At 39.6% G+C, this 19,552-nt stretch overlaps 1 protein-coding gene across 1 annotated transcript; it reads right to left on the reverse strand.

The window, feature by feature from the left end:
* Positions 1-203: 203 nt before the first annotated feature.
* ESM1 (endothelial cell specific molecule 1) lies at positions 204-18,390 on the reverse strand. The gene is made up of 3 exons (XM_075589126.1): positions 17,895-18,390; positions 13,023-13,178; positions 204-3,139 (listed from the first exon to the last, which is right to left on the reverse strand). Exons 1-3 carry the CDS (start codon positions 18,193-18,195, stop codon positions 3,039-3,041), a joined length of 558 nt encoding a protein of 185 aa, XP_075445241.1. The 5' UTR covers positions 18,196-18,390; the 3' UTR covers positions 204-3,038.
* Positions 18,391-19,552: the final 1,162 nt, after the last annotated feature.

Genomic DNA, 19,552 nt, shown 5'->3' on the forward strand with positions numbered 1-19,552 from the left:
ATGAGAGACTAGGGGAGGGGTGAAAGAGAGACATGGCAAGGAGGGGTGAAAGAGAGTCATGGGGAAGGGGGTGAAAGAAACATGGGGGTTGAAGAAAACATGGGGTGAAAGAGAGACATGGGGAGGGGGTGAAAAATAGAGATGGGTGGTGAAAGGGATACATGAAGAGACATGGGGGTGGAAGAGAGACATGGGAGGGTTGGGTGAAATAGACATGGGGAGGGGGCTAAAAGAGAGACATGGGGAGGAGGGTGAAAAAGAGACATGGGGAGGTGAAAGAGAGACATGGGAATGGGGAGGGAGACAGAGGGAGACTGGGAGAGAGAGAGAGACACTGGGGGCGAGAGAGAGAGACTGGTGGAGGGGAGAGAGACTGGGGAGAGAGGATGAGAGACACACGAGGGAGAGAGACACGGGGGTGCGGGAGATTCTTGTGGGGAGATTCTGGGGGGGATAGAGACACGGAGGAGGTAGAGAGACATTGGGGAGAGGGAGAGATATAGAGGGAGAGGGAAAGGAAGAGACTGGGGGGAGAGACAGAGAGACTGGGGAATGAGAGATAGACTGGGGCCAGAGGGAGAGAGACACTGGGAGAGAGGGAGACCCACTGAGGGAAGAAGAGAGAGACATTGGGAGTGGGGGAGAGACACACTGGGGGTGAGGGAGAGAGATACTGGTGCAAGGTAGAGAAACTGGAGAGGGAGGAAGAGACACACTGGGGGGTGGGAGAGAGAGAGACTGGGTGAGGGGAGAGTGAGAGACTGGGTGAAGGGGGAAAGAGATCCTGGGGAGCAGGTTGAGAGAGTTTAATAATGCAGCCTAAATGGGGACGCTATTAGACAAATATAATATTTATTTTTCCATGAACTCATTTGCTTTATAAATAATTTTTTAATATATCATGTTTTTTACTTTTGACAATCTGGTCACCCGAACTGTAGGAGTATGCGTTAGTCTTTAGCTTAGCTAGGTATATAACCTGAGTCAACATAAACTGGTAGGAGAAATGAAAGGAATATTAATATTTTGTTTTATTACATGAAACCATTTCTCCAGAACCTACAAGAAGAAGTATCAGGATTGGAGTTCTGCCATGTAGATAGGGTGTAACAACATCTCAATAACAGTTACTGTACATGTTGTGATTCCTTACAAAGCGTCAAACCAAGGGAATTATTTAATGAAAACAGACCAACTGAAAACATACAAGCCTCTGACATACACATATGTGCACAGACACCTCTCTTTTTTTTTATATGTAAAGGATGCGACATTGTATTATTCTATATTCTTACCTTACCGGCAATTGTTTGGTGCTCTTGTTATAAGTCTGTAAAAATCCTAATTGTGTGCCTAACGAAATGGCCGCCTTCTAACTTTGTGCTGCAGTCTGTGAAATGCAGCAGCTCATACTGTATGCAACATTATATTACTACAGTAAATGGAACACATTATTGTTACAGCTTTCAGAATAATAGACTGTTGTTTGTAACACAGCAACAGATCTGTGCAAAAAGGTGCGTCAGAGTCTGTTTCAAAAGAGGAAGTGGATACGACTTTCTAAATGGTTTCTGTAAACCATTAGACAGATCCTTAAAAATGTCATTAGGAGTTTAAAAAAATGGAGACCATATTATCTAAAACTAGGGAACTGATTTTTTTTTTTTAACATATAGAATTTTTCACGTTTTGCTGCTTTAACTTTTGTTCAAGTAAGTATTTTAAATACTTACCCCAGACATGTATTTTTATTATATTCAGGACAATTTAATGAACAGACACCTTTGCATGGGTATAAAAAATAAAGATGAATACAACAAAGAAAAGCCTAGCCACTGTGCCGTCTAGATCTTGATGGATGAACATAAGAAGATACAGTAAATCATTGGCATTAGTTATTATCTACCTGACCATAGCTTAATCATAATAGCAGAGAAGTACAAGTCAGACAAATATAGTCATTTGGAGAGATAGATGAGTTTAATTCAGGGGAGTGAAGATAGTTATGAAAAGTACTGTTAGAGTCTCAAATAGTAAATGTAAGATAAGGAACGGTGATGTTGCCTAATGTCTGAAAATGAGCAGCTGGGAATCGCACTGCTCCACTCCTATAGCATAGGATTGTCATTTCAAGGCTCAGATTGGATGGTTTGTACTGTATAAGGGTACCATTCTGGAAACATTATTCCATTAAACATTATAACCGTTAAACTTGTAGTATAATTATTGGTTGGGTGTGTTTATTGAGCACTATGTCAGCCGTCCACTAAGATTTTTTTTGGGAGGGTGCAGGGGGTTGCAGAGGTCCCGCGCTCTTCCCCAAGGCATTTAAATTAAATGCCGGAGGACCGCGCGAGACCTCTGCAACCTCTACTTACCGGGATTCAGCCGGCTTCAGGATGCGTGACCATGGCAACGCCGTGGGGTATCGTGACATCACGGTTGCCATGGTAACGTGACATCAAATGACACCGCAGGTCACACGCGAGGTAAGGGGGGGGGGGTGCAACAACGGAGGAGAGCAGGCAGGGAGGGGGGGGCAGCAAAAAAAGCTTGCAAACCCCTGCACTAAGTAATTAACATTTTTGTTTTAGTTAACCTATTTACATTGACAAAAACATAACATTTGTGTGATTGATGCAAATAAAACAAAGAAAAGCTGACGTAAATATTTCAATCACTTTTAAATATACACAAGAAATATATCAGAGATACTAGACAATGGAAAATACGTTGAAAATGATCCAAAATACATTTTATATTACTATATATTTAGTTTTAAATATATATATATAAAGTTTTAATCAAAATTTGCTTAGCAGAACAAACATGCACAAGTGGCCTCTCTTACAACATCTCCAATAACTCAGGAGTCACAAATCTTTTCTCCAATACTATAAATTAATACGGCAATCATCAGAGGGTAACATTTTCATTTGCAACACATGTAGAGTCTGTTCTGGTAGTTTTCCATTACTTTATTCAGTAACAATTGAGCCTCAAATCCACTTGAAAGTCCACACAATGGTTTAGAAAAATCAGCGCGGATTAAGCCATTTGATTTCAGGTGGTCGAATTGATTTGTCTTTCAAAAATTCTTCTTTGACATTGTTGCCATCACCAGAAGCCATTTCGGTATCTAAACAGAAACGTAGGAAACATTGTAATTGTTGCATTGCATCTCATTTAAATAAAAAAACATATTTACTGGAAAACAAACATTGGGAAGTGTGAAGTCATGGAATTTGTTATTTCTTTATCTTGTTTGTTGTAACTAGTTGTGCCACATACAGTAGAGGTACACACAATTACACTGGGGTAGGTAGAGGGAGGGGAGGGTTATTTAGTTGTCTCCTGGCTGCAAAACAAGGGCAAAAGAAACGCACAACTTCTTTCAATGGGATTCATTATCTTGGATAAATATGGTGCAGTTTGTACCACTGGTTTTGCAACTAACAGACAATGACTTTTGTATTGCTCATTGGTATTCTGTCTCTAAATTGTGGTGTGTGTGTTTTGGGGCTGGTAACTGGCTTAGCTGGCCAGCTAGGTAGAAAGGGTTGGGGTGTTTAGTAAGTCTCCCAAGGTGGAGTAGGGATTTATTTTATGGTTTGGTTTTCTTAAAGGGACAGTGTGGCTAATGTTTGGTTGTTATTGTACAGAATAAACCACTGCAGTTACAGCTTAACCCACTGCTTGGTGTCTTACTGACCCTGCCACAAGGCCATCCTGCCACACCAGTCACCAAAGCACATTGCTAGGAAGCATTTGATTTTTCCCTTTCTTTCTTCATTCACATTCACCGCATGGCTAAAACTTGTCGCTTCTTCCTCCGTAATTTTGCTAAGATTCGCTCTTTCCTCTGTCACGCTATTGCTAAAACTCTAATGCATGCCCTTGCCCTTTACCATCTGGATTATTGTAACAAACTGCTAACAGGCCTCCCTGTCTCACAACTTTCTCCTTTGCATTCTATCCAAAATTCTTATGCTAGAATAATTTCACTTTCATCCCAAAACAGTCTATGCTCATCTCTCCTTAAAATCAACCAGCAAATATGGAATATTTCAAAAAGCAATGGCTCTCATTCTCCGGAGGGTAGATTGTCCCTGGGCTTGACAGTGTTCAGGAAGGTGGCATGAAGGCAGAGGGTACTAAAAATTCTAAGAGGTTAAACAAAAGCTGTAATTCAAAACTAAATCTGGCAATTTACAACAGCCAGATTCTCTCTAGTAAAGCAGCACTGCAAGAACTTGAAGACTAGCTTGAAAAGACGGCATGGGAAGTTGTTGGCCTTAGGGAAGTAAGATAAAAAGACAAAGGCTCAAAAGTTGACACCTATAATATTCCAGAAGTACAGAAAATGGAAGAATTAGTGAGAGGCTTCTTGTTGACAAAAGATGGAGAAACAACATAGAAGAACATAAAGGCTCATTGTAAAGATCAGGCAGAATCGTCATTGAGTTGACAGAGATACCGGCTTCGAATTATCTAAGTGTATGACCCACCATGAACTCACACGGACAATGAAGACGACGACTTCTACCATTAAATCAACCAATTTAACAAAGGAAATTCTTCCTCAGGTTTTTTTATGGGAGATTTCAATGCAAAGATTGGTGTCCAACAGAAAGACAAAGCATTACTGGGTAAGTATATTTATGGCCATAAGAAAGAATGTGGAGACCGATTGCAGGAATTTGCAGACTGTGAAAAACTTTTACATCATGAATTAATTCTTCAAGTAGAAAATGGACATAGGATTGACCAAATTGAATAGAGAATTAAATTGGCTACATCCTATCTAGCATGAAACACATGATTGAAGACTGCACATTCCTAAACTGTTTTGACACAAGGAGGGATCACTGGTTGGTTGGGCATAGGGATGCTTTAAGAAACAATGATGAATAATTTGTGAAGATTGTAGTTGAAAGGGCATTAAAAAAACAGAGAAACTGCTAACAAAAAACAGGCAGACATAACAAGAATAACCTGCCGCGCAACCCTATTGAAATGATAGTGAATGTAATGATGAGGCGGTCGGTGCATGAGGGATGGGAAGGATATTTGTACAAAAAACTTTGAGAATCCCACTAGTGGATTATAGCAGAGTGTGTGTTACTATATATATATATTTATACTATATTCACCACAGCTCATACCTTTAGCCTATAATATATTATATATCATCTCCGCCTATTCCTTCATATAGTGGTTATTTCGATGGTAATACTTCAAATTAGGTTGTTAGTGACGCTGTCACTCCTATATATGCATGATTTTTGCTATTAGTGTTAATAACTATGGGACAGCTTTGGGCATCTTGAGATACACCCTATGCTACTTTATAGGACTTCTACAGACTTTAATATACCATTGACACCACATATATGGTCCTACTTCACTGAGGGGATTTTATTCACATTGTATATTATGTTTCACTTTGTTTGTTAAATATTACATTTATGTTATTTTTTTAAAATTATTTTACATACCTAATGGGGTCACCCAGAGCTATCTGTAGTTCTTATAGTCGTGATTATAAATTCATTTGAGTATGACACTCTGAGCTATTATGGCTTAAACAACATATCACATTAGGCATGAGTGCAATTTGAGAGGGACTCTTTTTTGTGACCCCTAGTGGGATTCACAAAAATTTTTTGTACAAATAACAAAAAACTGGGTAAGAAAATAACAAAAGAGACAAAGCAGTTACTGAAAAAACAACAATAAATGACACAATGCCAAGACGCAAAAACAGGAATTGAATATGCATAGCTGAGCAAGACATATAACCGAAAATGTAAGAAAATGTAACTGTGATATGGTGAAGACTATCAAAGTTAACAAGAGATTAAAGAAGTTGAAGCAGCGATTTATGATTGGAAAGAAGCAAATCATTGCATTCAAGCAAGAAAATAAATCAACAATAAAAGACTATGCACTTAAAGTATCCGAAAGAGAGTTTACTTCTACATGAAATTGTAGAGGTACACAGATTACACGGCATAACCCAGTAGAGGAAGAGCAAGAAGAAACCACCAATAATGTACAATGCATCCTCCCAGAAGAAGTGGCAAAGGCAATGAAAAATGCATGAATATTGGGAAGACTCCTAGGAAGATGACATTACAACTGAAATCTTGAAAGAAGTTGGGAAACAAGTAGAGAAAATACTGTACTTGCAAAACTCTTTACATGCTGCTTGAAGAACAGGAAAATTACAGAACAATTGAGCAATGCAATAACTATTCTCATCCATAATTAAAAAAAGGCAAAGAACTACAGATCAAACAGATCAAACAGCCTACTTCCAATACCTTAGAAGATTTTTAGGAAGATAATCAATATTTGGCTTCAAAAGATCCTGGAACAGTGTATCCTGCTTGTGCTCAGGTATGCATGTGAAACTTGGATGCTAAATTTAAAGATAATTCAGAAGCTTCAGGCAACTCAAAGAAGTATGGAGAGATGTTTGCTTGGTATTTTACCAAGAGACGGTAAAAAGAATGAATTGGTTTGGAGCCAAGCAAAAATGTGTGACATCATCACAAGGGTAAAGAAATTAAAATAGCAGTGGGCCAGACATATGGCAAGAAAAAATACCCATAATTTCATTTAATTGGATTCCAAGTGATATTAAAAGACCAAGACGATGACCAGAAAGTAAGATAGGAGGATGAAATTAGAAAAATTGTTAGAACAATGTGGAGAAGAGAGGCTTGCAACCACAGTACCTGAAAGATCATTTGGGAGGTTTTCACCCAATAGGGTATCAACAAGGGCTGATGATGATATAATATATATATATATATATATATATATATATATATATATATATATATATATATATACAGTGTTCGACAAACCTATACATTTGCTCGCCCCGGGCGAGTGGATTTAACCCCCAGGCGAGTAAATATTGGCCCAAGCAGCACACGTTTGGTACTAGGTGGCGAGTAGATTTTTTGGTGATTTGTCAACCACTGTGTGTATATATATATATATATATATATATATATATATATATATATATATATATATATATATATAATGTAAATACAACTGTATGCTCATCTGCATGTCTTAGGCAGGTCTGCAACCCCGCCTTTCCCCATTATCACCCAGCACACAGCACCTCCACTGCAGCAAGGGATTCTGGGAAATGACATGCAAATGAGCACACAGTGCCACTTTTTGCTTCAAAAACCCTTTTTAACATGGTTCCTTATAGGCTTAAGCTTGCTGCATGGTAATATATATATATAATTTCACCAATTGTATATGTTTGTCCATGTGTAATATTTGCCTGTATTCCTTTGTACTGTATGTCTTAGAATTGGCGGTGTATATATATACACAGCCAATTCTAAGACATACAGTACAAAGGAATACAGGCAAATAATACACATGGAGAAACACATACAATTGGTGAAAGGAAAGAGATGTAGTGGGTAATCCTACAGTATATATGCTGAAGTGACCATTTGGACAAAGAAAAATCTATAGACTTCAATGGGAATTTCCCTCCCAAAATAGCCTGAATGGCTGATTCAATGTATATATAATAAGGTCCTAAGAGATCAACTCTGCTACATTCTCTGTGATTTCTGGTTTACAGAAGAAGCTCCAGTTATCATTCCACTTTCTCAATGAATAAAGAGCAGGCTGCAAGCCTCATCTTTCATGGTGCAATCAAGACAAATGAATAGATGGTTAGGTCATTTCTTCTCTGCAGTTAATCCTCATTCAAACAAATAGGGAATAGCCACAGTTGTAGCAAGACTTTTAGTTTTCGGAGTCACGGCTGGAGAAGCAAAGACAGCAGCTCCGGAGACGGTGTCTGCCACGGTCGTGCTGCAGGGGGTCCATACTTCCGGATTGGACCCCCCATAAAATTAATCCTCCATCATCACATGACCGCATCTTACCCCAGTGCCGGAAACATTAAGCTTTGCTATAGCTGTAGTTATTAAAGAAAAACAAAGTTAAAAACGACAGAGAAAGTGCATTCAGATGTCCCTGCGCTAATTGGGATAATTTACATAGGAACCTGTATCACGCCCACCTTAAAAGGTTTACCCTTCATATTAGAATCAATTACTTATTGAATAGGATATTACATTTCTCTCTGTAACATTGATTTTTGCCTAAACTGCCAAAAAGCCTTGAGCCAGTAGTTCTGTGTGGGAGTAATTTTGATGGTTTGAGTGTCTAAAAATCTTTATAGATGTGTGATTAAAATGGTGCCTTCAGACATTTCTTTCTTAAATGTTCCCTTAAGGATTAAGCAAAACTTTGAAACAAATGTACTGTACGTAATGTTATTTTTCAGGTCAAATATCTCACTGTAAAAGATATAAATGTGTGTTTTGCAAAAAGGCCCCGGGGGAAAGTACTATAAAACTATGCAAATATTTGGAACTGTCCAACATTTCTGTGGGGCAGGGCAAAACATTTTTTGGCTCAATTCTTTAATTTTCTTGTAAAAATGGAATGAAAATTTCAGACCTTAGGGGACTAACCAAATCTTCCATGTTTTACAACAATGCAATTCACAAGTCAAAAGATCATCTAAAATAAAGGGGTTACCATGAAAGTCCTATTCTCTGTAGGGCCAGTTTTTCTTCACTATCATATTATCCAGCCTTTCATCAAGTTACCAATATATCTGCACAAAATACACTTGAGACAAAACTTTGTCGAAGAAGCAAAAGTCTGCAGTGCCGGAAACAGCGTTTGCCGTGATTGACACGTCATAATGGGCCCGCTGCAGCGTTAGTCTTCCGGCGCTGCAACCGCCGCGGTTGGTGGCAGCAGCGCCAAAGACAGTTAGCTTTGCTGCGTCCTGTGACCAAAGATCAAAGTACACAAAGACCAAATTTAAACTATGTATCACACTGGCTATCGATGCCATGAAGTGCGTCAATGATTTACTATTATATACATTAGTACCCGCATCAACTATGAAGAACTTGTGTTTCAAGCTCCATGCCTTTTATTCTCATTTCGTATGGAGGTTTGCAGCAGCAGCAGCATGGACGTGGGGAATGATTTTGTGAACAAAAAAAAAATGAGAAAAAGACACATTGTTATATCTGTAAAGTAATTTCTTGTTCACCTCTTCCTATTGATCTGTTAGGCTGAGATTACAGTCCGTGTGTTAGCGCTCGCGCGCGACAAGAACAAATAGCAGAATCCGTATGACACCGCCCGTAGTGCGCACGTGCATTACGGCGCGTTTTGAAAAGACGACTGCGTCACGTGAGCGGTTCAGCCAATCATGGCGAGCCAGGGTCATGACGCGTCCGTCATGCCTCCCCATCGCCTCCCCAATTGGTTCCATCTGAATTCCCACATCGCTTGGGCGAGAAGCGTGCTCTATGCGATGAGCGCATGCGCACCAGCGTGGACTATAATCATAGCCTTAAGCTACACGTGGAATCCCCTGCTGGTACAAGAAGTGGAGGACTCGGGGTAGTTATTACAGTAAGTAAAAGACATACATTTGGTGTGGAGGTCACAGCTGCGTATCCCAGCACCAGAAAGAATCTCTCCATGGCTCCTATTCAATATGTCGTGAAGACGTCTTTCCCGTACTGGAGAAGATTTTATTGCTATTCATTTGAATAAAGCTGAACTGTTCCCCAACATGTAAAAACAGCTTCATGGTCTATTGATTAGAGGCACATGTCTTTATCAGGTGATAGATATGAATAGGTGCAATCGATGTTTATCAATGTTTATCAATAGAGAGAAAAGGATATACTGTAGCTTCAAATGTATGGCAATTCGACAGAAATGTTGCCTGCATTTGCCATGTGCAATTGATTTTTGATATAAGTCGCATTTTGAAGTTTTGTATTACATGAATAATACAAAAAGGATTTGTTCCCACCACAGGAGCTAAAATAACAGCAGAGAAAATGAAGCACAACTTACAGTAATTAAGATTTTGTCATTTCAAATCAAGCTGCGCATTGTTCATTAACCCACAATCTTCATGGCAAATTAATTATTCACAGAAATTAAAATGGATAGGAGGAGGTAATGGGAGGTGACATTATAATCTTTACATTCAAATCTAAGAAGGGTTGTATGACAAAGTCCGCACCCATGGCTATTACTTAAATTTTCATAGCATTTTGTGTAGGTGTGTGACTACGAGTCTTGTTAGGATAGCAACCCAGCTGTATCTATGTTAACGAAGCAGTGGGGATCTCTCATTAAGCGATTGAACATGTGACATACTGATCTTGTTTAAACATGTTACACCAGGCCTGCACAACTCGTAAAGTGAGAAGGGCCAAACTGCTCCAAGGAAAAAAAATTTGGGCCGCACGGGTAAAATCATCATCATCATCATCATCATCATCATCATCATCATCATCATCATCATCATCATCATCATCATCATCATCATCATCATCATCATCATCATCATCATCATCTCTCCTCCAGCACCTCTCATCATCATCATCATCCTCATATATCTCCCCCAACACCCCTCATCATCATCCTCATATCTCCACCAGCACCCTTCATCATCATCCTCATATCTCCTCCAGAACCCCACACTATCAACCTTTGCGATACTCCCCATCTATCTCTCATACCCTCACCCACACACATAATACTCCCCCTCCACATCAAACACACAATAACCCCCTGCACACCACACACACACCCCCTTGCACCTCACATCACTCTCCCCCCTGCACCTCACATCATTCTCCCCCCTTGCACCTCAAATCACCCCCCATGCACCTCAAATCACCCCCCTTGCACCGCAAATCACCCCCCCTGCACCCCACATCACTTCCCCCCCTGCATCACACATCTCTCTCCCCTGCACCTCCAATCACCACCCCTGCACCTCCAATCACCCCCCTGCACCTCCAATCACCCCCCCTGCACCTCCAATGACCCTCCTTGCACCTCCAATGACCCCCCTGCACCTCCAATGACCCTCCCCGCACCTTCAATGACCCTCCCCTGCACCTCCAATCACCCCCCCTGCACCTTCAATGACCCCCCTTGCATCTCCAATCACCCCCCTGCACCTCCAATCACAACCCCTGCACCTCCAATGACCCCCCCGCACCCCCAATGACCCTCCCCTGCACCTCCAATCACCCTCCCCTGCACCTCCAATCACCCCCCCTGCACCTCCAATGACCCCCCCTGCACCTACAATGACCCCCCCTGCACCTCCAATGACCCCCCCCTGCACCTCCAATCCCCTCCACCCCCCCCCCCCTACCTCGGTTTGCTGCAGAGGAGGCGGCAGAGCAGGCAGGGCTTCACGCATGAGCTCTAGCAAGCAGCAGGCACGGAAGTGCCTCAATGCTAGAGCGCGCTGCTGCCCTGGCTCATGGGGGAGGGGGAGAGCGGGCTCGAGGGGGAGAGCGGGCTCGTGGGGGAGTGGGAGAGCAGACTCGGGTGGGAGGAGGAGGGGTAGAGAGGACTTGGGAGGGGGAGAGCGGAAAGCCGCCCCGGGCCGGACAGTGAGTGTAGACGGGCCGCGTGTTGTGCAGGCCTATGTTACACGTACATCTCTCCTCATAGCAGGCATGAGGTTCTTTTTACAGTACCATAAATATTATCTATGCATAGCTTGTAGGAACTCTTCTAAAAACTTCAGGGCCCAATTTGCAGTCCAGTGTGTAGAAGGGATCTTATCCTTTTTAGAAGGGCTTGTTAATGGTTTAGCACGAGTACTTCACTTCATAAAAACCTTGAAATGTAGAGTAGCCACCTCACATGAAGATATCCATCCTGAACAGGTATTACAATTGGAATGGACACTGAAAAAACTCAACCTGGCTGAAGTTTCTCTTTGGGGTCACCCTAAATGTTAAAGGGGGAGCTTTAGTGAGCTCAAATATATACAAAAAACATACCAATGACCAGGGGCCAAGTAGCATTCGTTAAGTGATGGGATGGCTTATGTAATGTTAATATGTTTGATCGGCATCTTCAATTAAGTAGCAAACCGAAGTAAACGTTAAAAAGGCACCTTATCCAAGAGCTACTTTTAGATGTTTGGAGCTTATAGACAGACATGTTGCAGGTTGTCAAACCTTGTAATGGACCAACACATCCAACAAACAGACTAAGAAGGTCTCAAAACCCAATGTACAACTTTACTTATGAATAACTGTCCTGTTTATCCAGTACAAATAATCACAAAATGCAACAAGTCTACACGTTTACACTAACTAATACAGTTCTGTGGTACAGGTCATAGCTACTTATATGTTTGTATTAATCTACTGGACAGTATAACATGTTATACAGTATATAGCATATTGCAAAGACTGTCAAAAGGAAATGTAAGCAACAAATAACAGAGTATGCATTTCTATATCAAATATATGTAAATGCCACAAAAATTTAAATCACACAAGCACAGTTTTTTCTTGCTTTGTGGCCACGTATGATAGAACATTCAAATATTGAATATTTTATTGGATTATGTGCTGAAAACAGCAATTAATTAAATCATGCTCCCTGATTTATCACCCTGGAATGCCATGAATTTTAAGCAATCAGAGAGAAGGATTTAACTACTTCCTATGATCAGGGGAGGGAAGTGATTTGCTCTGTGTGCTCGACTGGTTGCTGCAGACCAGGGTCTGCTGCGGACTGTTAGAGGAGCAGGGAGGCCATTGGTGAATAGGCTGGGGGCAGCTCTAGGGCTTGTGGGACATTGGTTGAGTGGGGAGTGGTAGTCTGCGATTGGATTGTTACTTAATTCAACATTATCAGAGCCTTTTTGTAACAATTGTTACTCTAAATACCTTAGTATGTTTATTATCTTTTTGAACAATTTGCTTAAATCAGGACTATAATAATTAATGGGTGAAAAAGCGCACTACCACAAAAATAAATTGTTTGCTCATGTCATTAGCGATTCATTTTGCTTGTAAATGTACACTTCTAAATACCATGTGAAAAAAACTGTAATAAAAATAATATAATTGTATGTAGTATAATACAAAAAAGAATCTTACCTGTATTGGAAACCATTCTTAGTTTGTTTGCAGACTTTCCTCCAGTTGACTGAAAAAATGGAAATTTCAAACATTTTCCTGTTATCCTGTCACATATTCCAGATGGGCAATTACAGCTTCGTCTGCACTCCATTCCATAGGTGCCATATGGACATTCTGAAATACAGTATAGAACACAGAGAATGGTTAGAAACAATGTGTACATTATATTTTCACGTAGCATTTAACTACAGTACCTTCCTTTATTAAGCATGTTCAAATACTGTAGACTTCCCCCTACCAGTTTCACTGGAGCAAAAATGATCAGGTTTATTAATAAAAAATATCCCTTTGTTCAATTCCATTAAAAAGATGGTGCAACAAGTGTTGTTTGAATTGGAACAAAGATACGTAACACTGCCATGTAAAAAAAGGGACAGTAAAGGATGTTATTTCACAAACTGTAGGGCTATGGGATTTGTTAAAAATGAAAGATGTTAAACAAGCCAATAAACATGCATCCAAAATGACACAAATGTGCAGCATTAATGACAAAATACAAAACTGCTTCCAATTGCATTATTTTCATATGTGAATCCCTCCTGGTAATTAAAAAAAACCAGTGGTTAATGCCTTGTATTAAACAGTACATGGACTCTATTCAGTTCAAAACAAGATACAGATTAAATCCATTTCATAATATCCGGCTCACTGGGGCTATTTGTGATTAAGTTAAACATTATTTATTTGAAATCTGACGCATTTTGAAAAGCTGCTTGAAGCTTAGATAAGAATGCCAAGTTAGGCTGAGTCCATGGTCAGCGCTTAGGCGCTGACCCGTGCTGAGGAGCGCTGATGCTTGTCAGTGAGTCCCTGCAGCCGCAATGAGAGCGGCTTTAGCAGGGGCTCGAGCACGCGTCCGCAGGCGTGCGGAAGCGCAGGTCTTAAATTTTTTTTTCGTTTCGGCGCTCACGGGAGCGCAGGGCCGGTCACGTGAGCGGTTCGCCCAATGAGGGCGAACCAGCTCCGTGATGTCACTGGCCCGCCCCCCTAAAAGCCCCCGGACGGCGAGCGAACTAAGGCCAGGGAAAGCACCCGCTTTCCCTCAGCCTCAGGGCGCCTCCGCACGGCTGCAGTTACCATGGACTCAGCCTTAAAAGTGATAGAAACATGGGAACAATAAATCAGATGAGTATTATTTGAAACTATATTACGTTGGGCAACTGTTCTTGTTACTCATTTCTTGATTTTCTTCAGAGATCGTGATTTTGATAAAGACATCAAAATCTGCATTCTGATTGATGATACCTTGGATGATCTGGTATTGGCCTGGTGATAAATGAGAATGAGAATCCGCTGCATTCAAATGAATCCATCGCAAAATTAAGGGGACATTTAAGTATTTAAGTGATAATTTATTGCAGGGGAAAAAAGGAACAATGCACAGATTTTTGGGGGTTATCTTCTTCGTCAAGTCTGAACTCCCAAAACATTGTGAATTGTCCCATTTTTCTCTGAAATAAATTATTACTAAATATATCCCCTTGACTTTGTTATGGATTGATTTGGGTGTGATGGATTCCCTGTTCTTCAGTGAACACTTGTGTAATATCTAATTCATGTAAGTGTAGTCTCTTTTGTAATCTCACATTTATTTAGGGTATGAGGGGTGCATTTTGTAATATCTAATTCATGGAAGTGTAGTCTCTTTTGTAATCTCAAATCTTAATCACAAAAAGGGCAATTTGCCTTTACCGAATTTTTTTTTTTTTAATCATTGACAATCCAATCTATGGATTTCGCAATCCGAGCGTAGATTGGATTCTTAAAATCCACCAGCGAATAGCGGAATTCATGGATTGGATTAGTAAAATCCACCAGCAGATTGTATACAATGGTCTCTTTAAAATTAATCTGCACAGATTGAAACGGGCGCAATCCGTCGACTGGTTTTACATCGCGGAACGGATTTTGAATGCAAAGCTCGGGAAATTCAACAAAAACTGATTATGACAGTTTTGTCCATCTCTAGGTGTGATGTCTTTTGTAACGAACTACAAGCCTCCCAACTTCTGAAGTACTAATTTGCCATTGTAGAAGAATAGTAGATTAGTGTTGCTTGAAGAGCATACTGAATGAAAGTTATAATCAAGGAATCACATGAGGACAGCTAGGAAGACAAGTGGGAGAATGGTATGAACATTTTGTCCAAGCTGGGTTTCTGCACTAAATTAATGCAGTCTTATAAAAACATGCTTAATCCTCTCTCTATTTCCCTGGAGTTCCAGTGAAAATACGTTTATTTCCAGTTTATGACCTGTGTTCAAAATGCAACATTTGTTTCTTAAACAGATGCTATACAGGTGCCTTTCCTGCAGAGCATGACGTATACTAACCATTTACTGTCTATGAAAACCTCAGGGCTTATTGAATGTGTAGAAATGTGGTACATGTAAGTATTGTTCTTCGTGCCATTAAATTGAGTTTTTATATATGTATCCAAATATTTTAAAAAGTGCCTTATAACAAATAAGAATAGTTTACTTTTGTAATCATTTATAACAACGCTTACATTTTAATCTGCCGATTTGTTAGCTTCTCTAATAACCACCTAACTAATAAAAAGCTAAACCTTTCATATTCTCATAATAAGCTCTAAAATACTTTTCTATACTTTAAAAACTCCACATGCACTAGTAGTGAGCTTTACTTTCTTGAACCAATCTGTCAACTGACATCATGTGTCTGGGTTTTTGAAACATCTTAGTTCAAGATTACATTGTACAGAAATGTCCAGGTGGATAATAAATAGTATAGTCTATTAAAGAATTGGAATGCAATTGCCCTTAAACTTCAGTTGCAGCAAAACTGACATTATTATTGTTTGACAAGGAGCTCAGTTAGCGTAAGGACAAGAAACACCCAAGAGATGTCTTGACTCCACACACTCAATCAAGCAGTTATTAAAGTGTAGGGCTGTCAAGATTTGAGGAATTAACATGAAAATGAATATACAGTACTTGATATATTTGTTGTATATACAGTACTGTCACTTTTTAGCTTCCTTCCTTTTTAAATAGGGATTTGACCAAAGCAGCATCTTATTATTTTTAGTGTAATTAGTATAGTGGATTTTGTTGCAACCTTCTCCTTATAGAGAGAGATACATAAACCATCATTTTGGAGCTCAAGAGGCTGCATTCAAATATTTTATTCTCTCAATTTAACTGGGAACATTATAACTCTACAGCACTTCTATGGTCAAAAGTGCAAAAAGGCAGGTGGGATTTCCAATAGTCATGTTAAGTAATGCAGTTCCGTTCCTACTTCTAATAATACCCACAGAAGGCGAGTTCTTCTTACATTGGTTTCCCTGTACAATAGTTGTGTTGCCTGAAAATTGTTAATTCATTTCATGCAGCTCTACTGACACCTGCCAGTTGTGTTTTACTGTACAGTATGTGAATCATTGCGGATTTTTAGATCAAGTCCAAATATTCTTCACTACTATTATATTACCTAACAACAGTAAGATGGTATAGTGCTAATAAAGTTTGAGAACCCCTTTTGGAAACTATAGCACTGTATCAATAAGAGGGAAATGATTACACCTTTGTATCCATGCAAGCACATCTCTATACAACACACTGTGGTGGGATTTTGATACTGTATGCCTCTGAGACATCACATGTGTCTACTACAGTATATTAGTGAGGAATCCAGAGGGGTAATTTTATGGTATTCAAATTGTCACGTGTATTACTACTGTGTCGCCTATGTGCATTGATCGCGCTATACTGTATAAATAAACACACACACACACACACACACACACACACACACACACACACACACACACACACACACACACACACACACACACACACGTATACATACTGTATAACAGATAGTGAAAGAGGACAGTGAAATTTATCATTTCTAAACTGTTATTTTCTTTACATATTACAAGGCAGTCGTCAGCATCTTCATTCTCCAATTCTTTATTTATTTATCTTCCTGCTGTACATTTCTTCAAATATAGTTGTAGGTTGTGATACCTTTTAATAAAACAACAAGTGAGTTCTTCATACAGTAAATGCAACAGTTCTGCACACACTCTGACATCTGGGTTGTTTATTAGACGGTATTACAACATACTGTATATGAATATACACTTCTTCAAGTCTTATATGGCTATAAGGGGACTTTGCACTACACACATATATTGAAATGGTGCATCTTCTTTGCTGTAGTTTTTTGTTTTAAATTAAGTACATTTACAGTCAAATTTGACTGTCTCCATATTCTGGAAGCCAAATACCTGCAAAAGGAACAGTTACTTTCTGAATCAACCTGGATCAAAATGAGGTTTAGCGAATATGATTGAGAATAAAGCTTCCTGCCAATGTCTGACTGATTAGGATTATACTGGAAATACTTATTATTATTATTTTGCGGGTATTAATTTAAATGGGTTCTTTAGTATATCACATGCTTTCTCTATTTATTCACATCTTCTCAAGACTGCATAGCAAACAAATAAGTATATAGGTATTTTTTGCATCTGTGTTTTAAAAAAGATGGAGATCTGTGATAACCAGCAGAAAACAAAAGATTACAAAAACAAAACCAAGTCTGAAAATAAAGTATATGTTTTTGGACAGCTAAGAGACAATATGCACGATTTTAAGACCTCTCTATTTCTTCAATGGACGGCGGACCAGTAGGTTTCAAAGTGCATTGCTTGCCACTTTGGTAGGAAAGGGTTAAGTCCATTCTGGACACATGGACATAGACCGGAAAAAAAGTGACCTAAGTAACTGAAAATGTAACATTGTCTCCATTAGTTAGCCAAACAGAATATCAGATAAGGAAATGATCATGCATTTGTACCTCTGCATATACCAAATTCATCTCCAAAATCATCCTCTTCGGTAAAGAAATGGCATCTCAGACCAGGTCCACATTTGACGCCATCCATGCCAGAAACTGTTCTGTAGCAAGTCTCCCCCACAGCTGCTGCGCAAACTCTGCAGCAGCCACAGTCATCCAGCACAGTCCTCTTACAGCGCAGGCTGCTCTTGCACTCATTGCTGTCACAGCGTTCAGGGCAATCCACTGCATACTGTGCATTCCAAGCACCACTAAGGTGCACGTTAACTAGGAGAACGGTGAGAAAGATGCAGCACTTCATCTCTCCCTGGAAAAATGAAGCTCTTATGTCTCTAGGCTCAGTGCTTCACTTGCAGCCTTCTGTGTGCTGAGTACAGGCGTACAGCAGGAATGAATCCAAGGTAGTAGCTAAGCATCAACCTACAACTTTGGGAGCTTTATATATGTCAGTCGTCAGCTTCCTCAATCCGGCAGTGCTGTCCTACTGCTAGCCTGCCTTGTTTTAGTTCATGGAATCCAGAAGGATGGAGGTTGGATTAGTTAGCAGGCTGCTGCCATCCAGGAATTGAAAAGGCTGGGCTGATGTCATTTGTTATGTTTAGTTAGTTGTTTTTGCACTAGCACTAAAAAAACAAACAACAAAAAAAAACACACACACTTTCATGTCCCTTCTGAAATGCTCAAGGATGTCTGTAAGAAAATCATTTAGGATATGTATCTTTAGGGGGAAAGCCATTCTAGCACTGGATTGCCACTTTCTATATAAAGGTACATTTATCTGTCTGTAACACCTCTGCAATAAATATAAAGTTAATGCAGCAAAAGTTAACTGTTTGACATTACAAAAACAAAACAGCTGTAAGATATAAGTACCTATGTAAACAATGACAAATCTCTAGTCCATCATGTACTGTACATGTACAATATGTTTTATATAAGAACTTTGCATTGACGAGTTCCACAATAAAAATGTACTGTACCTGACAAGATAGCCAACAGTACCAAAAAAAAAGGAACCACACAGTATTAAAAAACGGTACAGTACCAAAAGTTTTAGAAAAGGTAGCAAATAACCAAAAAAGGTATCCAACAGTACCATATTTGCTAACATTTTTCCATTCTTGTTATTTCCCATATTTTATATTTTACAATTTATTTTATGTATCTTCAGTAAATAGACTGTTAAATTAATGTTACATGTACTGTAAGAAAATAAATTCTAACTTTTACTCCTATGGCTAAAGTAGTACTATAAACCAAGACATTGTTGAGATTGGGACAACTTTTTGGCTTGATTCCCCTTTATTTCATGTGTTGTTGTATAGAAGTGAATTAGTCATAGATTAAGATTTAATGACGTACAGTAACATACTATCCAACCATTTTTAATCACACTTCTGACTCAAAACACTTGTAAAACTGCATGACTTACTCATACCTCGATCCTAGGAAGGGGGGGAGGCCATACTGAGCCCCCTAAATCAATCCCTCATTAAATAATGCACATACAAGAAGTTGGGAGACAGATTGCAGCTTTGTTACATATATACATATATTGTATCTCTATTTGCCAAATTGCTGCCCAAACCCCTTGGTCCAAAACAATGCCACCACTGGAAGTTCACTGCCATACCGGCCGCTCAAGCCAAGCAGGGCCC

The sequence above is a fragment of the Ascaphus truei genome, chromosome 1 (assembly GCF_040206685.1).
Source record: "Ascaphus truei isolate aAscTru1 chromosome 1, aAscTru1.hap1, whole genome shotgun sequence".
Lineage (NCBI taxonomy): Eukaryota > Metazoa > Chordata > Amphibia > Anura > Ascaphidae > Ascaphus > Ascaphus truei.